Here is a 27,633-nt window from a genome sequence, read left to right as displayed (position 1 = left end):
TTCACGTTCAAACTAATGATCAGGCAATCAGTGCACCTTACTCAATGGGGTAATGTACAATATGCATGGACATTTTGGAAGTATCTTTCTGGGCCCGTAAGAACAAGGAAAATTTCATGGAAGAATGTGAGCAGTGCTGTGTGGATTTAAACATCTGAAGCCTGTGTTTCGTGCTATATATTCTTTACAACAACAAATTTTATTTAAGCTTAATAAGGAAAATTACAGTGCTTGGGCCCACAAGTGGCTATAGGGCTATTCAAGGCGGGCACAAGAGAGGAAAATAAAAAAATAAAGAAAAGAATTCAAAAGAAAATGAATATTTATATGTATAATTATAACATATAGACGAACAATCTAGTTTGCTGTGTGGCTTATAAACAGAACGAAACAGGAGGGTAGACAGTAGTATATACTGGAAGTACACACGTGCATGCCAGCTTTATCTGTCTTGAGATATTTTTCAATTCTTAATCGAGTGATGACATCTTTACATCATGTTCACCTTTCTCAGTCTCCAAAGTGTAAAGGTGACTCATATTTAATCAAGCCAGAGAAAATGTTTGCAACTGGTACTGCTCTCTTCATAGAAGCAATGAAAACTTGATTGCATTGAAATAATTTCACTTTCCCAATAGTATTTTAATGCACATTCATACATTTTTCTTAAAAAAGAAAATACGAGACAACTTTACTGAACAAAGGGTCAGGCTTCTTAATCCCAAAATATACTGGCATATCACTTGCTGAACTCTCTACCAGCTAGGCCATCTCCAACTCTCACAATCTTGGTTGAACTCTTGGGTGTCTTTGGTTATCACAAAGTTCAACCTACTCTTTTATGGTCCCTTAGCCTCTTGTTCCTTTTCCTGCCATGAATCCTGTCCTGTTACAACAAACTGACCTTGCATTTGTAATTATCATGGTTTTAAAGAAGTGTCGTTTGCTGACATTTTAAAAAGCATAGAATATGTTAAAGGTACTCTAGAACCCTGTTTACTAGAAGGTTGCAAACTAGAAGTGCCCCCCCCCCCCACTGACTTAAACAAGATCCTATTTCCCTTGGATTTGACCTAATTATTCTAGCTACCTCAAACTTGGTTAACCAAAACTCATCATCAACTCAACCTACTTAAACTTAGCTGATTGACATATCCCAAACTTGAATCATGATTGATACTAATCTGATAACTTTTATGAAAACATGACCATGAAACTTGACTTCCTGTTCAGGACCACATTAGGTTTATTGATCATGGCTCTCATTGGTACACATGTGGTGTTAAGGAAGCAATCTTGAATTGCATCTGAAGAATACTGTCAAAAACAACTTATTAAGGAAAAACATTTAATGGAAGGAATAATAGTGAGGCTTGAGATGCACCATAAAACACCATCGACAACAAACTGTAAACTTTCAACCACATCTGACAATTAACAGGATAGCAGTTGGCAAAAACCATCATGTTGCTGTTGGATGTGTTTAATGTAGTAATTTAAAATTTACAGCTGTCAGAGAATTAACTGCTTATGCATAAACAAAATTTTAAAGCTGCTGGTATGCATGATACTTTTTCTTTGACACATAAGTGTAACATAGGTGTAAATGTATTTTCAGCTACTCAAAGGAGAGACAGCAAACTATCTTTTTCCAAAGAGCGTTTTGGCAAAATGTTAGTGATTTGTTGCTTTTATTAGAAATAAAATTCAAGTACTGGTAATATGACACAGAATGGCTAAGTTTTTTTTCAGCCACTGGATCTAGTATAGATCTGGAAAATTTTCCACCAAGTTTGGTATGGGTGCAATATATACCAGGGGTAGTCTCAGTCTTTCTGCCTCTGTCATTGCAGTCTAAATACCAGTGTATATTTTGACATTTAGGGGCCTAAGGGACACCTCAAGGACAAATAAACAAAATCAAACATGTGTTAATGTTTAATGACCACAAGAACAGTATTGTACAACCAAGCTAATTTGCACCAAAAAACTAATAAAAAACCACCTCCTGTAATATTAGTTAGGTATAATTATTATGTTCTACCACATTGCAGTGGGAAGTTAAGTTTAAGGGTATGCACACACTAAGACTTATTCAAATCCCAAACAAAGAAAAATGTATCATTGTCAATCAACTACATAAGTGGAACATCAAGCCTGGTTCTATAGCTACAACTTAGTCAAAAAATATCAGTCTCTGTGAAAGTTTCCTCTGTCATCCAGGTATAATGTTGGCTGACACTTTACTCGAGTCTAAGTTGGGAATTTGCTTTATCCAACTCTGAAAGAGATAGCAAGGGTACTGCAAACTAATAAGTACATTTCAGATCCCAATTTACACCTCGTACTACACAACACTTTTCCCCTTGGAATTATGAAAAGTGCAGGCCATAACTCCAATACAACTTACAATAAAGTCCAAGAAAACAAAGTTTAGTAGGATATTAATTTTATGTTGAATCCATAATTTTCCAAAAAGATTTGCCCTAGGCTGTAGATTGACTTTCTTCTTTCTCATTACTTAATTAATTATTTATGGACAGCCATGCAAATATGAGGGAGATGATGAGAATTTGAAACCTCTCGAATCAGAGTAACTGGAAGTGGTAATATTTGTATTAATGTTATTGATTAAGTCTCTAATGAGACCTGACTTTTTAACAGCAACAAGGAGTACATACAGAAATCTGACATGGAAAAAAATAGAATGTGAAAGTTATATTTTCTTTAGAAGTCTGTAAATGACGAAAACTTATGCAACTTATTACTGTGGATTAATAAACAAAATGGAACCCTACTGATAGTCAGAACTTGAAAATTTGAAGGTGCTATGGGAAAGATAGCTAGATTCGTAGTTGGTGGCTGCATACAACCCCAATCCCCCTTTCCTTTGCCCTAAATTCATATTGGCAGGTCAAAATTAGCCACAAACATTTTTTACCCATTAAGATGACCTACCTTTAATTTTCTTGTGGATGCAGGAGAAGTTTATTACAAAATGACCATCAGACTTTTACTGATACAACAATCAATTTTTAGTGATCCAATTGATTTTTCCTTTCCTACCCCACCTCACAAGACTAAAATGTACACTTGAACAAGAAGAGCAGCATGCTAAATACATGTTGTTAAAAACCATAGAACAAATTCTTTGCTGCAACAACATTTAATAAGAATAAAAAATCTACAGCAACACTCATTTCTGTAGGTTTGTCAACATTGACACCATAAAACAGAGCTCAACACCAATGGTAGCCTACTAGCCACAGACTAGTATAAATTCAGTTTCGGCTAGTGGTTTTCAACTTCCACTAGCCAGTTTGGCTAGTAAACAAACTGAAATTGTTGTAACATCTAAGGTGTCACTAGCCACTTGGCTAGTAAGTTGAAAAGTTAGTGTCCAGCCCTGATAAAAGAGGATGCGAAATCGAAAAGCAGCTACCCCAAAGGGGGCTTATCTAATGTCCTCAGATTTGACAAGAGCACTTTTCTACCATAATTCAGAGTTTATCAACCTTAGAATTAGAAACCCAGATTTCTCATTTATATGAATTTACAGAGGACAATGAAATTGACTAAACCAGTTCATATTTACTGGAATGTTGGATACTGCTTGCCAAACAACATGACAATCCCACACCAACAAGCTGAAAATAAAATTAAAAAAGTGTCACATAATATAATCTAACATATTCCAGAGATTGCTGATGAATCCAATCTATAATATCTCAGTGCACTACCCTTAGGCCATGATACACGTAAATTGGCCACTGTGAAGAGTTTCTAAGTTGCCATTCATAGTGAAGGACAAGGGGCTAATGCTCAAAACATCAGCTAAGAAACAATATTCAGTAGCCAATCTACATTATCAACTCAGTTCATAAAACAAAATTATTTTGTTATCCTCCCCCAGCCACCCCTTTCTACAAAGTAACAGCTTTAAGACAGGGCATTTGTTCCACCTTTATTGTAATAATGAAAATGAAATGTGATTTCTCTTCAACTTCGATCCCTCTGCATCAGAAAAATCCTTGTTTTTCCTGAAGCCTATAAATGTTTTCAGGCTGTCCAGTAAGGAGAAACAACCAAGATAAAAGATAAATTAATCTATGGGTAGATTGTGTCAAGTGAAGATCAATGTGTAAGAAAGTGTGTAAACTGTAGTTTTTTTCCCCTGGTGAGTTTTTTCCTAAATATATTTAAAAGTGAAAATTTTTCACCAATTACTAACTTTAAGTTAGGCCTAGGTCACACTACAGCTTTTTTTGTTTGTTTATGTGGAAAATCTGTTAACCCAATGTGAAAAACTTGCCAAATTTTTAACAATCATCAAATAACTTGATGTCCTGCCTCAGAGGCCTCCAAATTTTGGCCAAAGAAATATTCATGGGTTTCTTAACCACTTAGCTGTCATGATGTGCAAGATTATGTCTGGATAAAATTTCATGGGGAAAAAATATTTTAGTTAACTTGTCTAGTTTAGAGTGCAATAGCAGGAATTTCCTTGTCCTCTTGACCCTTCTTCTTTTGAGGGAAACAAAATTGAGCCCTTCTTTTATTCAAATGTCTGTGACTGGTACCTGGGTTTGATTATACTGGCAGCAATTTAGGAAACATATGGCTTGAACAAGAAATTCTCATACTGTTGCAAGTTTTGAAGCCAGCACAAGTAGTGCAAGCCTCAACCAAAACACAGCTGAAAAAGGATCTGTTCCTTTGTAGCAATTTGTGCCAGATTTCATACATTTCTTCATAGAGTGAGTTGGGTTGGTGATTGAAATGTGAATCAATCAGTGAATATTTGCCAAAATATGGAAAGTACAAAAACTTTGCCAATATAGGTTTGCCAAAAATTGGAAAATATTTGAAATGGCTCTAGTGCGACCCAGACCTTATCACTGTTGATGAAAAAAGGAAAGAAAAAGGATAATTTGTTTAATATTACATGATATTGATTCCACTGACCACACTGAGCATCTTTAAAACTATCACACAGGCTGCCCAATGATCACAAACATCACAAATCAAAAGCCTCTTACTGCAGTTACATTGGAATAATTATAAGCTGGTGACATTTCTCAGTTACAGTTGAAATTCATTGTTTCCTTGACTCTTAGAAACCATTTAGTTGACTCTCCGTTTAACTTAAGTTTCATACCTGTCCGTTTCATTTCTAGATGTATAGTGAATGAGATGATATACTAGTTTAAGTAAATTGTTTCAGTAACTGGTATATCAAAGAATGTGGCAAGCAAGACCAAATTCTGGTTTTCTGCCCAACAATGCATATATTGTGTTTTAACACCACCAGGAGTATGTTGGAAAATGTTTTTCTCTATAGTTACCTGAAAAAATGCAATTCCTAGGGAAACACCTCCAATAATCAACAACTTGTCCTCAAAGAATTTAACTGCAGCATCATAACATCCCTGTTGGTATGTAAGAGAACTGTAATGCATTGTAATACAGGTTAAATGTAATATTTTTACATTCAAGCAGAAATAAGAGAACAAACTACATTTTACATGTCACCATATCTTATATATCATTAGTTATAACCCAGTCATTAATTTTAATGCAATTCTACTGGCTACTTTACGTCATGGTGCAAAATCACTCCAGACAGTTATCAATAACCCCTGTCTATGTCACTATTTGTACTATGATTATTTCAAGAGTTTCAATTTTTCATCTTTGTTACTGATTACTTTTAATACATGGAAGAAAACTAAGAGTCCAGTGACATTGACGACAAAAAGCTGATCTCACATGCTGCTCGAGAAAGTACAAAAACGTCAACAAAATTTGTTATCGATCTGCAATATGAAAATTTATGGGAGGGTTGCAAAATATTCACTATGGGTATGGAGAGCAACAACAAACTTGCCTTCCTGAACACTGCAGTCACAAGAGATCCTGACCTAACCACTGGCATAATTTTTTATACAGGAAGCCAACACACTGATGAATAGAGGTCAAACAGAGGTCGACAAAAACTAAACTACTGACCACCAGCACTGAACCTTCCACCTAGTTCAGATCCTACCCTATTTCAAAGGTCTCTCCAAACAACTTTGCCACTGTCTACAACAACAATGCATACATGCTGTTTTCAAGTCAGACTCTACACTACAATCACACCTAGTATGCTCAAAGGATGCCATCCACCCGGCTAAACAGGATGGCATAGTCTGCAGGAAAGGTTTACATCAGCAAAACTGGCAGACCTATACAGAAGAGAATAGAGGAACAGAGCAGGGATATCCAACTTGCTAAGATGCAAACCTTTGCCAACTCAGAGCACACCCTGGAACAAAGTAAAGTCAATAGACTGTGATTCCCAGAGGCAATTCACATGAGACTTCACCCTAACAACATCATATGCTGCCCATTATAGGACTGCTTTTCTGTAGATTTTTGCTTATTCATCAGTACTACCGTACTAACAGCTTTCATCAGTACTACAGTACTAAACCTCTCGCGAGCAAGCATGAATACCTACGTACTAGAATCAAACTTTAAGATCACGAGGATAAAGGAAATAATCAACTGAAAAAGCTTATGATTATTACACAAATTCTCCTTGTCAACACCATTTGAAATGTCTACAGAATGGTGTGGATAATATGCATACTAATTTTAGGGTGTACAGGGATAAATAAAAAAACTTTGTCAACCATTAATGGGAAGCACTAGCACATATTCAGCACTTGTTACTTATGAATAGAATTACCTCCTTTGAATAAACTGTGGCTGGGTGGCTTGTGACATTAATGTTACAGCTGACTTCATCTTTAACGCAGCAAGAATCAGGCACTGAATTGTTGTATGTTTCATCTGTAGTCCATTCCTTGTAGAACCAGTCTGAATAATTTTTATTACCGCAACATCCAAGCTGAAATAAAACATAGCAGTTTGAGACTTTCAGTCTTACTTTTCATTCATCACAGACTGCACCAGACTTTGTACTTGATTTATTTTCATTCCCTCTTTTAGTGATGGGTACCTTTCAGGAGCAACACAAGTTTGATCTGCATGGATTATTAAGAATGTATAACAGTGGCTGCCTTCTGAGATTCCTAGGAGAAGCATAACCTTTAAATCATGTCCCTTTTTTGACTGTTGCTCAGAAATCTAGTCAGAAACCTTTGACTTAACAGGCTCACACCTCCTTTTTCCATTACTTGGCAATCTGTTTGGATAATTTGAAGTCTAACAAAAAAGGAATTATAGCAGTGTTCACAGGGTTCTCAATCGAACCCATAACCCATAACACTTGTCACAGGTCTCACTGATTATAGTGTTGGAGTTGTCAAAGTGCTTGGTGTGGTAGATGAATTTGTCAAGTAAATGTAAATAAAAGAACAACTTTTTGAGGAGGTAACTGAGTTTTATATTGACTGGTAGTCGGTTTTAGTTTTCAAAATGAATAACCTGTCAGCAGACCACAGAGTGACTGAACATTTACTACGCTTCTCAATGTCTCCACAATATGGTCACCATGTTGAATTTGTAAATTCCATCCCAGGCCTATAGCAGATGTCGCCCTCCAACATACTAAAACATGGCCGCTGTGAAGCAAAAGCCAAAAGGCCTCTTAACAGCTGGCCCCTGTGGGCCCAAGATATATGGCCTTTCGCCATGCATTTTACTGTTAGGCATGAAAGTAGCACAGCAAAGGCTACTGTATACAGGCTAAGATAATTCTTGAAATACCAAGACTCAACAGAAAATGAAGTTTTATAATTATTGTTTAACAGTGGAGATACAATTTACACAGTTCATAAAGCATACCACTTTTTCAAAGGGCATCACAAGTAATGTTTCAGGCAATTTCTATAAGAAACATTCATCCAGATGTAACTGAACAGCCCCTTCATTTTCAAAAAAAGACCAAATTTTGGACACTTGTTTTAGAATATACTATATTCCACTTATTATATGGATGCAAGAGAGTCGATGATGTGGCTGGGACACCCTAAGTGTCACATGACTAGAACAACAAAATGAATGGTTCTCAATGCACAGTTTTTGCAATCCTATTGATCCGCATCTCAATCTGAAAATGATTACACCATGCATGCACTTTGTATTGGTATAAAAATGTGAAAAAACAAGAACACATAACGTGCCTATGACCAGTTATCTGTAGGCACATTGTAACTTTAGTCTACAGGATTTTAATTGTCCTTTAGCACATTCTTCAAGGAAGAAATGTGTTTATTTCAATTTTAGGAGGGCATGTCCACTAAGACCAAGCAAAACAAAAAAAAAAGTGGTACATCTCAAAAAATCAACATCCCTCTATTTTATGTAGAAGAAGTGACTTGGAATAACATTTGATGATAAAAACTTGCGACAAAACGTTGCTTGAAACCATTGTAAAATTTAAAAACGATAAAAAGCTATAGAAAGCTAATGTTAACATAACGTCATTATCAAGTCAAGAATGTATAAAAATAAGTTCTATAAATACTAAAAACGAACAGTAAGAGAAAATAATTTGCGGGTTAAACAAAAAACTTAGCACGTATGGAGTCCATTTGCACATTCAGATTAGATTTGAATTTCTTAATATAAAGCATTTCAAACACTAAACAATCAAATTTGCTTTGACACTTTCTCAGAATCTTAAAATGACTATCATTCAAACGATCCCTCCTACCATGCGCTTCAGGAAAATGCTTGCCAATTGCCGAATATTTGTGTTCAGCGACACGTTGGAAAAGGTGTTGGGCCGTATAGCCGACATAATCTGCATCGCACATATCACATACAAAATGATAAACAATGCATCACTGATTAACAATTGACGGCTTGGGTTCTTTAGGTTTTAGGTCTTGTTCTAATTTTTTGCTTACAAAAACTGGCTGCAAAACGAGGCCAATCTTATTACTAAGATCACACAGCTGTCTCCGAACAGAATTAGTTGAAACCTGATCTTTGAATGGTAGATTAATTCTGACTATGTTGCTCTCGTCAGCATTTCTCTCCGCTGTGCCTGGGTTGAAAAGTAATGCCCCACTTACGACTTTTACTTTTCTCTCTTTCTCCTGCCCTTTTTTTCCCCTCTCCTCACTTGCTGGAAATTTAGTAGGCTTCATTTTGGTGGAGAGATTTTTTAGGAAACTACTCATTATTTTCAAACCACATGCTCAGAAAGGTAGGTGGGTAATGGAACAAGATTTTCGTGCAGATTTTCAGGTCAAAGTTACATGGTTTTCTGGCTATTTCTCCAATCCCCTTCACTCAATTGCGCTCATTCTGGTATCGTTTGTAAGATATTTTCATCCTGTTCAAGTACATGCTCAAAGTCGTGCTCCAGGGTTAAAAGTGATGACGTCACAAGGCGTAGAAAGGGTGTGGGTCCACATGGGCGCATACGGGCGCACTGGACGTCAATAGGTTAAGAAGCATGGTAGGATTTTTTCCTTGTAAAATTTTTTTAAAATACCTCCAAAATCAGAAAAAGCTATCACTAGCTCATTTGACCTGAAAAGCATCTTAAAACTATGCCACTAAGACCTCCAAGTAAAAATTGTCCCTTTCAAATTTGCATCATGAAAACTCCATTTTGGGCTAATACCAACATTGTTGAGGTGTGTTCAAGTAACTTGAATCCAATGTTCCTCCTGTGAATAACATTAAGTGGCCATGGTAGGCCAATGAAATTAACGAAAATTCACTTTCCAATAATTTGTAATTTAGTGTTTTTAAATCATCTATTTTGTGCCCAGTAAAGGATTGTATCACCTGAAATTGATAACCTTAAAAGAATAAGAACTGGTCTGAAATTGGATGTAAAAATTAGTTTCTGGCTTTGTGCCACTGTTGATAGAGAAGCCTCTAAAAATCGCGGTTCTCACACGAAAAACATGTCAACCAGAAGTCAACAAAGTCAGCACGTTTTTTCCTCTTAGCACACAGAAGTGCAAATTTTCCCCCTGTAATCTATCTTTGTGGTCTAAAGCAATCTACAGTATTGAAGAGCAACATCTTTAAATCCCTTGATAAAGATGACAACCTGACTCCTGACTTCGAGAGCATTTTACACAAGTAATCCGAGGTTATGAAGCAGTTGGGTCATGCAATGGTCACTTTGTTCATTTCAGAAAGACAACGCAATATTTGGGGAGGAAGATACTTAGAAATCTAACTAAAGAAACAGAATCTTCATTGGTTCTATTCTAATCTGTCCCTACTGACAACAGGTTGTGGGCCACTGGCTTACCCATTCTTTAGGGTTTACAAGGATGCAACAACAAAAACTGAACAAAAATAATTATGTTTAACAAAACATCACATCTCTTGACTCAATAGTGTGTCTTTGATTCTTGCTTGTTTGCCTTTCCACATCTTTCAAATTGTCCTTTCATGAAGAATCATCAACGTGGCACTTCATCTGGACGAAATGCTTTTATCAAACTAAGTTAAATGTATGGATGTGAATTAGCTACCAAACTAATTCCTCACTGCTGGCATGTGCATTCCTCACAAAGCAACTGTAGTTTTTCAATTTAAGGTTTCTTATGTCTAACTTGCAAAGGGTGACACTGAGAGATACCATCCCAGCTGAAGAGAGAATAACTTCTGCCATCCCTGCGGGTGTCTCCATATTCCTGCCTGAGTTCAAGCATGCGGGGCACGATCAAGGCTGCCTTGCAGTCGCAAGCCCCCTTTCCACCCTGGGGATTGGAAAAATCCATTCCTTTCAATGCTACCTCCAGCTTGTTTCCCAGTAAGCTTGTACAGACAATGGTGGACCCGCAGTGATAACAGCCAGCATTGCCTTGGCAATAACCCACTGTCTTGAGCTCTAGCATGATGGTCTTGGACAGCTTAACAATGTCAGCCACGACTGCAAGGATCACACAACTGTCTTGGGTGCACCTCTCAGAGACATGGACGAAGGTTAGCATTCCAAGAATTCTGCTAACATTTCTGAAAGCCACACCTACAGTACATGCCATGAAATGCCATGTTTACCCACCCAATAAATTGGGCCTTTGCTGTACTTCTTTGGCAGATAATTTATTTCATTGCCCATTCCTGCACTACTAGCACTGAGGACTCTTCCTAAGACTTGAGTATGTCAATCCTTGTGGTGTAATGTGTGAGCCTTCCAGGTATGTATGTTTGCTGTAGCTTGCTTTATGGTAAATGAAAGCTTCCCCTTGACTTCAGGTTGCAGTTGATCTGTCAAGGCAACTTAGAGCTGATTACATTTCATCAAGAGTTAACGTCAGTTGGTGGCAGCAATCGCAGGTGTCTTCATGGTGATGACCACACTGAGCTTGAAATATAGGGTTCTTCAGGTTGTTCCATGAAAAACAATCTACTCTGGTATACAATCTGCTCTGGTATACATGCACCTCCAACAAAAAGACATCTAAAAAACAAAGTCAACTTAAGGACTCAACCACAGCCATATTGCTTTACAAAGAAGTCTAATATTTATAAGTGTACATGTAATATTGATAGATGACCAAAACTAGCATCATAAAAACTAAAAAAAAAAAACTGAAAAAGATGTAAATTTTGAATTTTTTTCTAGCAATAATTACTATCTAAACAAAAATACAGGACCACTTATATATTAGACAGGATAGACTGACAGGCTCTAAACTATACCCATTTGCCTTGTAAAATGGTCCATTTGTTCACACAAATGGAAGTGCCCTGGAAAACTAATTTCTTCAAAATGTATTCCTGGACAGCTGTTAGAATTCTGAAAAACAATTGAACAAAGAGCAATCACCTTGTAATTACTGTTGAGGTTAATGCTTTCCAGATCTTAGGGGACTTTGTGGGTTTTTCATCTAGCCCATGCTTTTCCCTTATCTCCAAGTCCAAGCAATGTCCTCTTAGTCTTCAAATGCCAGAGACCCAGTAGAACTGAGGTCTAGTCCTTGAAGTGATTGTCAAACTGAGGCAAAACAAACAGCAAGAACTTGAAACCAAGAAAAATGCAGCTCAAGGGCTTGAGAGAAATTTCATCTCAGTAGACCAGGTCTTCTTTGATCACCCTTTCAAGGATCATCATTTGAGGAATGTTTGGTATCTTGATAGTCTCTGTATTACTGATTGTTATGGATCTCTCTCCAAAAGGCAAATCTTGCATTATGTGCGAGCTTGTTATAAAGACAATGAAATGCTCTATTTGCTCTCTTTTTATTAAGTAGTCATTCAATGATGATGCACTGTTTTTTTTTTGTCATGGCTTTTTCTTTTGTTGGTTTGTTGTTGTTGTTTTTTTAATATTCACCTACATGGCACCAATATTTGCTTACTTTTGTTAGTGCAAGTGGTATCGAAAAGACCACACCAATAAAGCTGGTTTACTTTTTTTGACCAAAAACATGGAAAATGATGCCATGTTCTTTCCTTTCAGTGCCTTACCATATAAATTTTGAAGAGTGTCAAGGAAAATGATTTTCATCTACACAACATGCCAGGACCTTTGCTGACTGGTAAAGGAAAAGAGAGGTGAAAATGCGGTAGACGTCTTTGTTCTTTTTTTTGTTTTTCACATGCGCAAACATTTTGAGTCAAAGTGCTGCCATAAAGTAAATAATGAAATGTAATTAACAAAAGCAGCATCAACCTTGTTTGCAACTCATTCAGTAGAAACTTGTGCATATACACAATCATATCGAGGGAAGATCAAATACATGATCAACTTTGACTCCGTGGTTTGAAATGAGTCAAAAATGTTTATAGTGCAGGTGGATAAATCTTGTCAGTGTTCAGATCATACTCAATATTTGGTGCTCCTATATATAATAGGTGACATGTTGGCATCCTCTTTAATGGCAAAAAATTTCTTATTTATGTCATTGCCTGCTATCCTTTTCAGTTTAACTCCATGAAAGTGGCTCCTTCCATCAATGCTGCTCTTGTTTGTTTTTCTCTACAGTAAAGGAACAAACTTTTCTCAGGGACACCTGGCATTGCCTTTGTCTCAGCTGCTGAATGCATGTTGTGTGACAGAAAAATTTAATTTATGCATAATAACGCACAGATTTTAATGATTTTTAAAGAGTCGTTGCTCAACCTTTATTCAAAGTCCGAACCTAAAATTAATTCAATGCATTAACAGGCAAACTGTTGCTTGAAAAAGTGCACCAAATAAATAATTATCAGTACACAAGTTTTGGTGATTCTTGAAGCCAAACTGGAGAACAAAATCTAATGGGATTTAAATAAGTCCAAAAAATTGGTCAACCCCTTGGTAAGAGGGGGTTGTATGGTAAAAAAAGTTGTTTTACTGTAATGCTAATGATCAGAGTTTTCAGAAAGGTGTGGGGCATAGTTATTTCAGCTGTATTTGAGATACCAGAATTGTTATCAGCTTCAATTTTTTTCAGGTTTAAAAGATGTGTTTAAGCAAACAGAACCCAGCATGTTTCTAGTCCTATCATTAGGCATCTATAGAAAATTTATCAAGGAAATTCATTTTTTGTTGTGTGCCACCTCCCACCTGGTGCTCTTAATAGTTGCTTCATCTTCTCCTTGCTAAGAATGAAAAAGTTTTGTGTCTGTATTAGAAGAAGTACTTTATGGTGAGTGATTGCTTGTAAGTACTATACTTGACATGATACCTGATATGGCTTCCTTGCAGAGGAACCAAAAGAAAAATAATGTTTTGATGTATACCCAAGAAGTATAATGTTTTGATGTATACCCAAGAAGTATAATCTTTAGATGTATACCCAAGAAGTATAATGTTTTGATGACTATACCAACATAATGTTTTGATGTATACTAAAATAATGTTTTGATGTATACCAACAACAATTCAGTTTAACAGGTCGATGTCTAATGACTGTTTAAGAGAGTTTCTCTACATCAGGGTTCTTGTTAAGAGCTGGTAACTGGTTATTTTTACAGCCTGTTCAAGTAAATGTTACCAGCTATTTCACTGAAACCCAGGACTGAAATATTTACTGAAGTTATCCAACAATTTTTTCAATCTTTTGAAAAAATATTACTTTTCTCCTTCCAAACAATGCTGTGAAGATATCTATCACATGCTACTGGTTTGAAAATACCTCATATGTTGAAGAAATCCTGCTTTTTTTTTTTTTTTTTTTTTTTTTTTACCAAATTCATTCTTCACAGTCACCACACGAAATTCCTTCTGCCATGACTTGTTTTCTTTCCATTCTTCTTGTGGCTGAACGAAAAGGCCCAGCATTTATTGAGAAATGTCACGGTTGAGAACATAGCATCCAAGCGAGGAAAACCTCCCCTAGACTCCAGTGGGGGCCTTTACAGCCTGCAGACCCCCAGCATGGGGGGAAGGTAAGAAAGTTTCCTGCTATTTTTTAATTTTTTCCCTCCTATGAAAAAACTTCCCAAGAACCCTGCTACATTTCTTGAAGGTCACTCACTGGGTGATATGTGTTTAATAATAGTTTTAGTTAATTATTTTGTTTGTTATTTCAAACTTATCAGTTTTTGTAGAGACTACATAGTCATCAATACCATGTTTTACAATAACTAGAGAAATTCTCACACAGGCATTAGTTGAGAAGCATTGTCAAAAAGGTTATTGACAATGAAAATGACATAACATGTAGTGCAACACTTGAAAATCCTGGCCATGTTGGAGAAAAAGTTTTATAAAAATAATTGCAAACTACTGAAATATGGACAAAGAGCAATTTCCCAATTTTAAGATTGCTATGTAGTTGGACAAATTTTTTAAAAGCAACTAGTGGAAGGAAAAGCTGAGGGAACCCTTCAGCAGAAGAAAGCCATTACTTGGTTCACAAGGTTGAAAGAGGCCCAAAAATTAAAATTACCAGTAAGTGGAAGATAAAAACAATTCATGGTAACCAGAGTCTGTTGCCATTTATTTCAAACTTCATTGTAGAAGTCATTCCCTAACAAATAATTAACAACAACAGCACAAACCACAAAGCAACAATCAATTATGTCACTCACAAATGATTTCCCAAAAACTTTGGTGCCTACCACTGTAACTGCCATAGAAATCTAAAAAATGTCTAAAACATTGCAGTGAAACCACTCACCTGTACCTCAAAGTTTCACTTAAGTTTGAACATTGTTGACATCATTTTGATGATCAATAAGTTTATAGACAATGGAAAATTGCTCTTGACTTATTATTTAGTGATCAATCAAGGAGTTTTATTAAAGTGTGAGAAAGTCAGTTCACACCTGTCCTTTCGATGTCTTTCTGGTTACTGTTTAAGATGTTTGGTACAGATGTCATGCAATAATATTTGGGTTTAGTGCATTGTAAATACTTTTGTCAAATGAAAAGCTGTACAAGTTGTTAACTCACTTTTGACTGCAGTCCATCCCAAGCTTTTTTAAACCCATTCTGTCTGTAGTCATCCAGTGCAACACTCAATCCCTCGCTGAAACCACTTTTAATCTGCAAATATCAAAGACCGCTATGGTAATGAAAAAGACACTTTGCCATATACAGTATTCCACTTTTTGCCCCTTAGTGCCACAATAATATGCTAGATCAATCATCCTCAAAACTAAACCAGTTCCAAAATCTTATGAATGTTACAGAAAATTGCACTAGTGACAAAAGAAATAAAAATAATATATAGATTTAGCCAAGCCTAAAAGCGGAGCTCCCAAGTTCGTAATATAATTTGATGACAACATAAAAGATGTGCATTTGCCAAGACTCGCCTGAGACACCCCTCCCTTCATTTCGATAGTCTCCCCTACCCTATCCGTGCAATCTGAAGGCATGTACGTATACTCGGTCAGTCACATGACAACCAAATGAAAAGAGGTTGACCATATTCCATGGGTATGGGGCTCTGCCCCATAGTGCACGTGGGAGCCCCATTACAAAGTTCTGAGACAAAATTTCACTATTGCATACTATCCATGTTAATGAGCCTCTGGAAGTTCAGTCTTTCCAGAAATTTACCTTTGGTTAGTTTGTACCATAAGAATGAGATTAAAAGGCAAAATCATATAACATTCCATGACTGATACTACATCTAATGTCTGATTCTGAGGAAACAGACATATACAAATTTTAAATATAACAATTAACTACTAGAAAGTGAATTTGGGTTTAATTGATTTCAACACATTTGTGTACTCAACAATCATAACCAGAGCTCTTTTAGATTAAGTTGAGAATTGCAGATGTTTAAATGCATAAAAAACTTACAACTACATTTTGAAATGAAAAATGAACAGTATTAAAAAAAAATTTAGAGTAAGATGACAAAACTTAAAAAGTCATGTTTAGCTTAGAAATAAAACTAAAAAAGACTGAAATAGTTTTTGGTATGTCATTAATACAATAAAATTCAGTTATCAACTGGGCTCTATCATATGGTGCGCATTATAGGTTTTGTTTTTCCTTCTTTTTTCCTTATTACTTCGTAACAGCGTTATAGTTTTTTACTTTCTTCTTTTGTTTGATGACTTCCTTATTTTCTCCTTTCCCTTAACGTCCTTGTTTTATCCTTTCTTCGTTTTTTACCAGCAAAATTTCGGATAGTAGAAAAGTACCCATAACGTAATAACGAAAAATTCCCACGACCAAAGAAGTTGCCTGTAATAATGGAATAACTAAAACTTTCTGCAAGTATAAAAGTACCCGTAATAACGTAATAACCAAAACTCTACGCGAGGGTTGGAAAATTTGCCCATAATAACATAATACGAAAAGTTTCCACAACTGAAGTAGTTGCCTATAATAATGTAATAACGAAAACTTTCAGCGGGTACAAAAGTACCCGTAATAACGTAACAACCTATAATCTACGCGATGGGTTTGAAAATTTGCCTGTAATAACATAATACGAAATATTTCCACTACTAAAGAAGCTACCTGTAATAATATAATAATGAAAACTTTCGGCGAGTAGAATATTCTCATAATGACGTAATAAGGAAAAATCTATGTTAGCGGGGAAGATTTGGTTAATTAAAGGTGGAGCACAGAAAATTATTGAAACAACGTAATAACTTGGAAAGTACCTGGCCGTAATAACGAAAAATCTACATCAGGGGAGAAGGCTTTTTTAATGAAGGTTTCCACGAACAGAGAAAATTGTCATAACAACGTAATAACAAACAAAATACAACTACTGGGACGTATTGCACAATGCAAGTAATAATACACACATACTCAACAATATTTCCGTTAAAAACATCCGATTTAACGCTGTGGCTATATAGCAAGTTTTTCAAAATACTAAATGGCCGGCATGCCGGTATTTTCAATAAATGTCACCAATCGAATAATTCCAAGTAAACCAAACGATCATACATGTCGAATGAGAAGAATCAAGCAATCCTTCAATGCTTTGCTACTTTTGTATCCTCTGTATTGAAACATCAGGTATATACGCGAGTATTTAAGTCCCCTCAATGGGCAGATAATCCACTAAACACAATCAGTTACAATTTTTTTGGGAGCAAAGAAGTTTTGTTCGATTGGTGACAGAGCTGAGTGTATGAATTGTGACGTTTCACAGCCCTATGTAGATAGAAAAACTGGTGAAGTCGTGGCATGGCACAAATAATACGTTTCAGCCTACTTCCCCAAACAAACGTTTGTTCTGCGGCCATTGTGTTAAAGCCATCGCGTAGTTTGCCATCAGGTTTATAGTGGGTTTTACACTTCTTATCTTTGCGATTTTGAATGTGCAATTTGTCAATAACTTTCACCACAAGTTGCCACACTTTATCCAAAGGACTTGGAAATGGTAATGCCCCGCTTGCAGGAATCTTTAAAACGGGGAATATTTAAATGTGGGAATCTTAAAACGGAGAATCTCTAAAAGCGGGAATCTTTTTAACGGGGAATCTTTAAAAGCAGGAATCTTTAAAACGGGGAATCTTGAAAAGCGAGAACATTTAAAATGAGGAATCTTTAGAAGCGTGAAATGAAATCGACTAAATGAATGAGTGGTCTGTGGCGAGGTTGCTATTTTTTTCAATTTTAGGCCATTGAACCATCAACTACAATGCTTCCAGCCCCGACCAAAAAGTAGCTGTATAATGCAATGTCAACCTTTTCTGGGAATATGGAAATGATCATTGTGTCAGAGAGTAAAATGCAATCCAGGGAAGTTGAACCCAGATTTAATCTACCTTATTACATGCTGTTGGCGAAAGCATGTAATAAGGTAGATAAAATTTGACCAATCCGGTTGGACAGAAATGGTTGAAATTCTCCGCTTTGCACGCAGACCAATACAACACGTTTTCTGAGTCCGTATATAAAACTGTTCTGCCCACAGTGATCACTTAAAAGGTTTCTGGAAAGGACAGCAGTCGTATGCTCTAAATGAGGAAATTTCATGGCCTCAATGGGGAAACGCAGCCCTTAGAAGCAAAGGGGCATGAGTGCGGAATGCTATATAGGCTGCAAAGACATGTTGATGACTATTTCGTATGAAGAACATTTTCGTAAATTGAATCAGCCATGGAAAATAAATAAAAAAGTTTGCTTCCAAGGTTTTGAGCGAGTCATCAACATAAACAGAGTCATCTACAGCAATTGCTACTGCAGGATAGTCCAAAGTGTGTGTCTCGGGAAGTAAGAACTTACTGGGAGCAAAATGAAGCAGCAATGTTTCCAAAAAGACGCCTAAATTAATGCATGTCCGGTTCTGTTGAAGTGTCAAAGCTGTAACCAATGTAAACAATGACCTTCTTCAAATTGCCGAGTGGTGCTCTAATAATTATCTTTTATTGAACCCAAGTAAAACAACAATGCTGGTGTTTGGGACCAGACAAATGCGCTCAAAGTTAGGCCACTTTTCGCTAAACTTCATAGGAAAGGAACTCTTCCCTGTCAACAGTGTTAAAGACTTAGGCGCATTTTTATACTCTAATTTGACCTTTGACGAACACATAACCAAAACTGCATCTTCCTGTAGGCATAGACTCAGTCAGGTTAATCATACCATACATATTTTTAAAAAACATAATCCTCTTCTTATGATTATTAACTCTCAAGTTTTTAGCAGATTGTTTTATTGATGAAGTGTATGAGTACCTCCAAGGGCAACATAACGAAATTACAAAGCATACGGAACTTCGCCTGTTGCATTTTTGTGGTGCGTGTAAACATGACCACGTTAAGCCTCAACTGGCTCCCAGTGGCAGATAGAATCATATCTTCGCGACGCCATGATTTTTAGATGTTTGACAGGACGAGCCCCGAAACCCCTCTCCTCCCACTTTATCAAGCACGAGGAGGTTAGCATTCGTAAGACCAAATGTTGCACATTCCTCCTTTTAAAACTAGTAGTGGTAAAAGGAATTTTTATTTTAGATCAGTGGATATTTGGAATCCACACACGTTCTTAAACATCGCCTAAGTAATAACATACGTGAAAAGCCCCATTGGGAAAAATCAATAATGTATGTAGGTATGTATGTATGTAAAATTTGGAGAGGTGATTATTCAAACCCGTAAAGCCTGTAAGTTTGTTCACCCTTAAAGTCTTGTGTAAGGCTCTGTTTTGATCAAATAACTAACAGGAACACTCAACAGGTGTCTCAATTTCCCAGAGTTGCCTACTGAAGTTGAGGCACCATTCCCTTCTCCATATTAAACCCAGTAACAGGTAATAGAAGCAAGGAAGGATACATATGTCGTGAAACGTTACTATTAGTGTTGGCAGTCTTAGGAGCATTTTCATTATTTGCTGCTCTAACTGAAGAAGTACAGTCGTCTTATTTTCCAGGACTTGCAAAATTTGCCCTCGCTTGTTGCTCGGGCCAAAATTAATCAAATAGTGGTAAAATCTTGCAAAATGCAAGTTATGTACATAAAATTATTAGCTTAAGTGAACCGGCAACGAAATGCGGACTACAAACAAGTTTAAGAAACCTCTAATAACCGCTACTACATCTGTAAGGGGGGTGACTCTTACGGCATGGTTTCTTACGTCACCGCGGCTGCCTTGAGAAAAATCGTTCACCAATCACGTTACATCTTCGCTGTTTTGCGAAAAAGCGTTGGCCCTCACGTTATTACTTTATTATGGCTGATATCTTCACTGTCTTGAGGAAAAGGGTTTGGCCATTATGTTATTACGGCTAATACCTTCGCTTTCTTGCAAAAAAAGGTTCGGCCATTACGTTATTACGGCTGATACCTTCGCTTTCTTGCCAAAAAAGGTTTAGCCATTACCTTACTACGGCATTACGGCTGATATATTTGCTGTCTTGCGAAAAAGGGTTCATCCATTACGTTATTACGTCATTACGGCTGATATCTTTGCTCTCTTGAGGAAAAGGGTTCGGCCATTACGTTATTACGGCTAATACCTTCGCTTTCTTGTGAAAAAAGGTTCGGCCATTACCTTATTACAGTATTACCGCTGATATATTCGCTGTCTTGCGAAAAAGGGTTCATCCATTACGTTATTACGTTATTACGGCTGATATATTCGCTGTCTTGCGAAAAAGGGTTCATCCATTACGTCACTAAGTTATTACCACTGATATTTTTGCTGTCTTAAAAGAAAGGGTTCGGTATTAAGTTATTACGGCTAATAGCTTCACTTTCATGCAAAAAAAGGTTCGGTTATTACGGTATTACTGGTGATATATTCGCTGTCTTGCGAAAAAGGGTTCCTCCATTACGTTACTAAGTTATTACGGCTGATATCGTTGCTCAACTTCCCTCAAATGATCATGACCTTTGTTAGTACGCTATTCAAGCGTAATAAAAAAAAAGAGGCGAAATGGCAAACCTATTTTGTGCATCGTATAGGCTCTATTCCTTGACACTATTCTAAGGAATCTCCTATGTTTTTCCCAAGGTTCAGTTGACTGAATGAAGATGAAAATAGTTCTTCTTAATAATTTATGTATAATCAATATTATATAAATCATCACCAAGCACAATGAAAATATTACTTTTTCTCTGAAGACATATCCAGTGATAGAACCCCCAAGCTCAACCAGGAAGAGAAACCCAAGAATCACTGCAAACTGAAACACAGGGAAAGTGACTATCAACATGACGCTTGTTATCATTTAAAATAAATAAAAACATTTAAACAGAAAGGATCTTTGACAGCCCAACAGTATTCATGAACATAACATTTTGGTTTGCGAAGTTTGTTTTACATACATGTACTTTGCACTCTCTTTAACTTCCCCCATCAAACTTGTTTCATTCAATCTCACACCCACCAGCTATACACTTGAACTAACACTAATTTTCTTTAAAGCAAGTACTCATAATTTTCAAGAATTAAAGAAACATTGCACACAAATAACATGCACAAAATCATCAAAATTCATGTAGAAAAACCAAGAGCAGTAAGCATTATTTAACATGAAATGCTACTGAAAAAACCTCTATTTATTAAGCCCTTCCCTTGAATTATAGCCTTCTAACCTTTGAATACCTAGTGATTCCCCAGCTCTATTTAGCCACACCACCCTTTCTTTTAACCCCATAAAATTCATCATCTATGGAGGTTTCATAGTTTAGGGTGAGTATAACCATCAAAGTACAAAACATGAATGTTCTAAATGCATTTGAAAGCCTACATTTATTCCTTTTCAATAATTAAGGTGTTAAATCAAAGAAATACAATCCATATGTAATGCTACTCATTAAATGTGGGTGTGGTTTTATTACAAATTTTGGGCCTTGGTATAATCCAGTAAGAGATGAATAACATTTAAAGTACATTGTTGCCAAGGAATAACTCAGTCCTCAGACCAACAATGTTTCTCCAGGGAATTTTCCTTAACTGATCATAGCAGTGTGGTTTCAGTAATAAAATAATTTGGATATATCAACAAAGTTTAAGTGGTAAATTGGCCACCGCAACGATTGCAAAAGCTGATGTTTCGAGTGTTAGCTCTTCGTCGGAGCGAATAGAGGAATTGTGGGTTGTGTGTGCTTTTAAAGGCAGAGAATGGAGCTATGTTATTGGTGGGAACATGGCAACGAGAAAAACAAGAATAAATTAGTGAAATGAAAAGCGTTCGTTGATCCCTGTGGGATTTAGACTGCCAGTTTGGAAGATGAGTTTTAGTTCAAGATTTTTACGGCTTTCCATGCTACCTAAGTGTAAGGAAAGACCTCCATATGTTTTCCGTGCTACCTAAGTGTAAGGAAAGACCACCATATGTTTTCTAAGCAACATATGGCAATCTGCGGTCTTTCTTTACACTTAGGTAGCACGGAAAGCCGTAAAATCTTGAACAAAAGCTCATCTTTCAAACCGGCAGTCTAAATCCCACAGGGATCAGTGAACGCTTTTCATTCCACTAATTTATTCTTGATTTTCTTGTTGCCATGTTCCCACCAATAACGTAGCTCCATTCTCTGCCTTTAAAAGCACACACAACCCACAATTCCTCTATTCGCTCCGACGAAGGGCAAACGCTCGAAACGTCAGCTTTTGTAATCGTTACAGTGGCCAATTTACCACTTCAACTTTGTTGATATATCCAAATTATTTCGTTACTCCCATCGACGCAGCCCCAAACAGTTTCTCTCGAAACTATCAGCCTTTACAGGTTTCAGTAATAATTCGACAGGAAACTTGTCAATCATGGAGTACTTACTGTTTTCAACATGCATACTTGCTCTCTATAGGCTCCACAACAACCAAGGAAACCAATAATTATGACAAGGGCTCCAGCACCAATCAGTACATAGCATGCTGTGGAGTAATCATGACTTGACAACTTCATGTAATCACTGAACTGAACGCGAGCCCAAATACCCACAACAAGCATGCCACCTCCTGTAAGCTGAACAGGTTATGTTAAAAATTAGGAGCTAGTTTTGGAAGGAAAAAATTATCCTATTTCACATTAAGACAATGCAAAAGCTGCCACACGATTTTGTTTCTTTGTTAATTAGGCTGCTTAATTTCAACTACTCCATCATCATCTGAGGGGTAAATTATTTGAATTTCTTTCTCAAGCAGCTCACACTTTTCCAAAAGTTGAAGTTTCACTACAAATGACAATGAGTGGCCTCAAGGAAATGTTCAAAGTCCCAGTGTTTTGTTCTGGTGTTTGACTGTTTCTGTATGGTTCTGCTTCACAGGCAACAATGTTGAGAACCCAATCCAGCCTTTGAAAGCCAAGGAAATGAAATAATTTTATGGTACATCTGTATTCAGTGCAGATGTGCTTTCCCGGATGACCTTGCAGCTTTCAGTTTTGAAGATCAATAGTTTGATTTTGAACATTGTTATTTTTATTTTTTTTTAGTTTATTTATTCCTCCGATCCCTAAATATTACATTACAACACTTAAATCATTTCAAATGGAAGAAGAAAATGGAGGGAGAGGAGAGGGGCACTTCTATATAAACTAATATTGTGCCCCTTAAGACTTGAGTTTTATTAAAAAGAAAAGTAAAGGAAAATATTTTGTTAAATTATGAGGAAGATAATGTTTCACTAGTATTGAGCAAGGTACCAGCGCAAAAGTGCTTTTCTAAATATTTTTTTAGATGGTTTGTTCCTGATGGATTGCAGTATATTATTCCAAAAGAAACATCCAATAATGCTGGGACAAAATCTCCTAAGATTAGTTCGAAAAGAAGGTATGAAGATTTGATTGGATGATGCGCTGTGAATATTATAATTGTGTAGCCCAGATACTAGTGAAACAGGCATATTAGGAAACTTCCCATGGTGGAAATAATCATAAAAGAGCATACATGTATTCAGTTTAACAATGTCAGGAAATTTCAAAAGGTGCAAGGATACGTAGTGCGGAGTTACTGGTTCCATTAAAGGGACATCATTTATAACATGAACTGCTTTGTTTTGTAATTTTATGATTTGAGACAGTGGAGCATTATAATTATTTCCCCATAGAGTACATGTATAAGTAAGGTAAGGATATATAAGAGAGTAATACAGACTAACAAGTGTAATTAACAAGTGATTAACCGTTATATTGACATTTTTGCTGATTTTGCCACATACAGTATGTAGTCAATGTGGTCATGCCGGGTAAGGTTACAATCAATATACACACAAAGATATTTAACACAGTATGATTTCTCTAAATAAACATTTGCTACAGTTAATGGTGGATATAGATTGTAACTTTCCTTTTGACAAGGCATAAAAATAACATACTTTGTTTTTTACCAAATTTAAGGTCAACTTATTGCTACATAACCATTCGTAAATGGTTGGCAAGTGATTGTTGATTTCACACAATCTATAAAGATCAGTTCTGGAAGCTGTTAAAGATGTGTCATCTGCATATAATCGAGTAGAGAAAAAGGTAGAGCTCTTTGGAAGGTCATTGATAAAAATTATAAACAGCAAAGGCCCTAGAATCGATCCTTGAGGCACACCAGTAGAGATAAAATATGAATCAGAAGCAACACCATTTACATACACTTGTTGTTTCCTGTTACTTAAAGTACCTATAACCCCAAAAAAGTTTTTTGGCCATATTAAATATCTCTATTGCACTGAGCAAAATGCTGCAAAAATTTTTGTGTTTGGTTATGATTTTTCAAAGTGAAGTTTAGTTTTCGAACGACCAAGTGAACCAGAGACTGGGGCCAGTGACATCATTCCAGGCCATCGGCAGCGGGGCTCCAATCCAATCTCAGTCAATATTATACGTTCCCAACGAGATGAAACCTTCGTTAAAGCCTGATCTGGTAAATTTTTCTCACCTTTCTCTTACTTCGCTCGCTTTCAGCTGATTTCGTTTCCTCCGACTGATTCCACACGTGATAAGTCGGAAAGATGTAAATTCCAACTCCATCTTTTCGCAACCTTCGTTGCATCACAGTCTTGCTAGTCAGACCAGAAAACATGACTGAATAATCTTCTTCTTGGAAGTGGTTGGAACACATGGCAGAGTATTTTGTGGGCTTCCAATGTGCACACTTCAATTGCACAAAGTCAACCCACTTCTTTCTTCTCTTTTTTTTCTCCGGGTCATCTGCACCATAAAAAGGTATTGGATGAAGTGCTATTCTTTTTTCTTTGTTGGGAGTGTTGCTACACCCGAAAACAACGCACTTATCAGGCATATCCGTCAAGATACTCATCTGGTCCTTGAAGCAAACTCATTGGAAAGCCTGGAATGACGTCACAAACTGTGCTCGACCCAGACCCATCTTGATAATTCCGTGCCTTGGTTGTGTTTTGAAAAAATGCGATTTTCCACGACTTTGAAAATTCATAAAAAATCGGGGTTTTAACTAAACACAAAAATTTTTGTGGCATTTTGCTCAGTGCAATAGAGAGATTTAATATGGTCAAAAAAATTTTGGGGGGTTATAGGCACTTTAAGTAAGATTGAAACCAATTGTGTTCACTTTGTTGTAGACCATAGAACTTGAGTTTGTTTAATAATATTTGATGGTTTACTGTCTCAAAAACTTTACTCAAGTCCAGGAATAAAGAAACCACATAATGACCTTGATCAAGAGAAGAGGTTATTTCTTTAATAATCTTGATCAATTCGACAGTCAGAGGTTGTGAAACCTGGTCTAAAGCCATATTGTTTTGGGGAAATCATCTTTTTTGTCATAAAATAGGACACGAGCTGATTAAAAATACATTTCTCAAATATTTTACTTATGGGAGATAGAACTGAGATAAGTCGATAATTATTACATATAGCGCGAGAGCCTTGCTTAAAAATAGGAACAACTTTTGCAAGTTCCTTACTGTCAGGAAATATACCTTGGTTAATAAAAAGATTAACAATGTCTGTGGCTTTTAATAAAAATGGATGAATCTTGTCACAACTGAATGACTTTTTCATATCAAGACTTTTTAGTAGTAAAAATATCTCTAATTCAGAGATTTGTGAGAAGCAAAATTGGTTTGTTTCTGAGAAGACAAGAGGTTGCACTCTTAGTAGATTTAGGTAGTTGGGATGCTAATTTGGAAGGGACATTGCAGAAAAAATTGTTGAGACAGTTGGAAATAGTTAAAGGTTGTTCGTATTGTTTATTATTAAGAACTGAATCATTGGATAATGCAATTCAAGACTTTTTATTGGCTTAGCCAATATACCATAATATACCATAATATACCATGAGCCAATATACCATAATCTTTTATCTGTACAATGTAACTTCCGGTTTCTTCTTACAAAATAAAGTCGAGAAGATTTGCCTAATTTCTTGGGAGCGCTTTTTTTAATAAATCAATTATTCCACTCGTGCTTGTTAGATATGAAATGATTATAGCCAACTCAGCACTACGCGCCTCATTGGCTATCATCTCATATCCAATGTGTGCTCTTGGAATAACTGTTAATTATCCACTGGTAGTTTTTCTATATGAGAACTTAGCCGTTTCTTACTTATTAATAAATTTATATTGTCCCACATCTTTCGTATTGTCTGATTTGGTTAAAATGTCATTATAAAAGCAGTCTCAGTATATCTTGTTAATGGTAGCAATTTTGTTGCCATATAATTTATACTTGTTTAGGAAGACATATTTTCGAGTAATAAGCCATTTTTTGTATAATTCATCTCTAATTTTCATGAACTTCTTTAAACCAGAAGTAATCCATGGTTTATATGCTTTGTGTTTAATCTTCACTTTTTTAAGCGGTGCATGTACTTTGTTGAAAATGTGGAGGAACCTGGTATAGCTATCATTTACTTCATTACATTTGTAAATAGAATCCCAGTTCTCTCTTTGTAGATCGAATTTGAAATTTTCTCTTTTAAAATCCCGAAAGTCTCTGAATTAAAAATAATCAGGAAATGGACTAAATTTTGGGTCATACAAAATAGTAAAAACTGGTAGATGATCTGCAATCTCGACTGCCAGGCTACCGCTTGAACAAGAACATTGTTGAATGTGAGATGATCATTTCAAGTTCAAAAAAAATGTTATAAATATAACTTCCAAACGCAGAGGTAGACCTACTAACATGTACTGATGGCCAATTTTTCTATCAAAATTTAGCAGCACTTGCAACACACGATTCTTTTTTGGTAAGATATGTTCATTTAAAGAACTGAGTCCTTCCAAAAACTATATTTTTGTGCCATATTTTGGCCATTCTTACTCTATAGTCACTATATTGCACCAGAACTACTGTTAACGTCACATGCAACACGACTGTGACACCGTGTTTCTCCACTAGAGAGTACAAGTTCTTCATTATTCTACTTGCGCTGTGCACATATCAAAATACCAGATTCGGATCCAAAAAAAGCCAACCTATCTAAACTTTTCTGTCCGCTCCTATTAGGCTTATCTTTTAAGTTGTGGATGAGCCTTTTACAGCTTTACGGCCACCTTTCGATCCAAAGGTTTACGCAAGATGTCAGTCTGAAACAACTAATGCACAATCTTCTTATCAGTGCCGGTCCGGTTTGGATCTGAACTTAATTTGAATGGCGTTTATATTTTAAATTTACCTAGCCTACAACTACGCTTTACCTACCCAGAACAGACCATTGAAGACGAACAACATGCAACGAACGCACTGCATGCAAGGCCCAAGTTTTCCTTCTCCCGACATTTGGTGTTTAGGAGCGTTGATAGCGATGTAAAACGCTTATGATACCGACCGTACGCATTAGCTAAGTTGCCTACCACAGCATCTCCATACCCAAGGCCTTCTCGGTTTTCAAAATGGCAGATATGTCCTCTGACGTATTGTAGCGTT

The 27,633-nt window shown here is 36.4% G+C and overlaps 1 protein-coding gene and 1 pseudogene across 1 annotated transcript; both read right to left on the bottom strand.

Annotated features, from left to right (window-relative positions):
- Positions 1-1,920: 1,920 nt before the first annotated feature.
- LOC111330849 (tetraspanin-7) lies at positions 1,921-27,626 on the bottom strand. The gene is made up of 7 exons (XM_022935813.2): positions 27,409-27,626; positions 22,567-22,755; positions 20,896-20,970; positions 15,314-15,406; positions 6,734-6,895; positions 5,346-5,429; positions 1,921-3,647 (listed from the first exon to the last, which is right to left on the bottom strand). Exons 1-7 carry the CDS (start codon positions 27,484-27,486, stop codon positions 3,576-3,578), a joined length of 753 nt encoding a protein of 250 aa, XP_022791548.2. The 5' UTR covers positions 27,487-27,626; the 3' UTR covers positions 1,921-3,575.
- LOC148726970 (uncharacterized) lies at positions 7,723-15,301 on the bottom strand (annotated as a pseudogene).
- Positions 27,627-27,633: the final 7 nt, after the last annotated feature.

Source organism: Stylophora pistillata, chromosome 7 (genome assembly GCF_964205215.1).
Source record: "Stylophora pistillata chromosome 7, jaStyPist1.2, whole genome shotgun sequence".
NCBI lineage: Eukaryota > Metazoa > Cnidaria > Anthozoa > Scleractinia > Pocilloporidae > Stylophora > Stylophora pistillata.
The sequence above is the reverse complement of the archived record's forward strand: the minus strand, read 5'-3'. Positions and strand labels throughout refer to the sequence as shown.

What these genes read in the sequence shown, in the direction of transcription:
- LOC111330849 (XM_022935813.2), bottom strand. Translation starts at nt 27,486, where the DNA reads ATGTCGGGAGAAGGAAAACTTGGGCCTTGCATGCAGTGCGTTCGTTGC. An exon ending in GGGATGGACTGCAGTCAAAA is followed by an intron (nt 6,896 to 15,313) that starts GTGAGTTAACAA and finishes GTTTTATTTCAG; the next exon opens with CTTGGATGTTGCGGTAATAA. An exon ending in TAGGAATTGCATTTTTTCAG is followed by an intron (nt 3,648 to 5,345) that starts GTAACTATAGAG and finishes TTTTATTTTCAG; the next exon opens with CTTGTTGGTGTGGGATTGTC.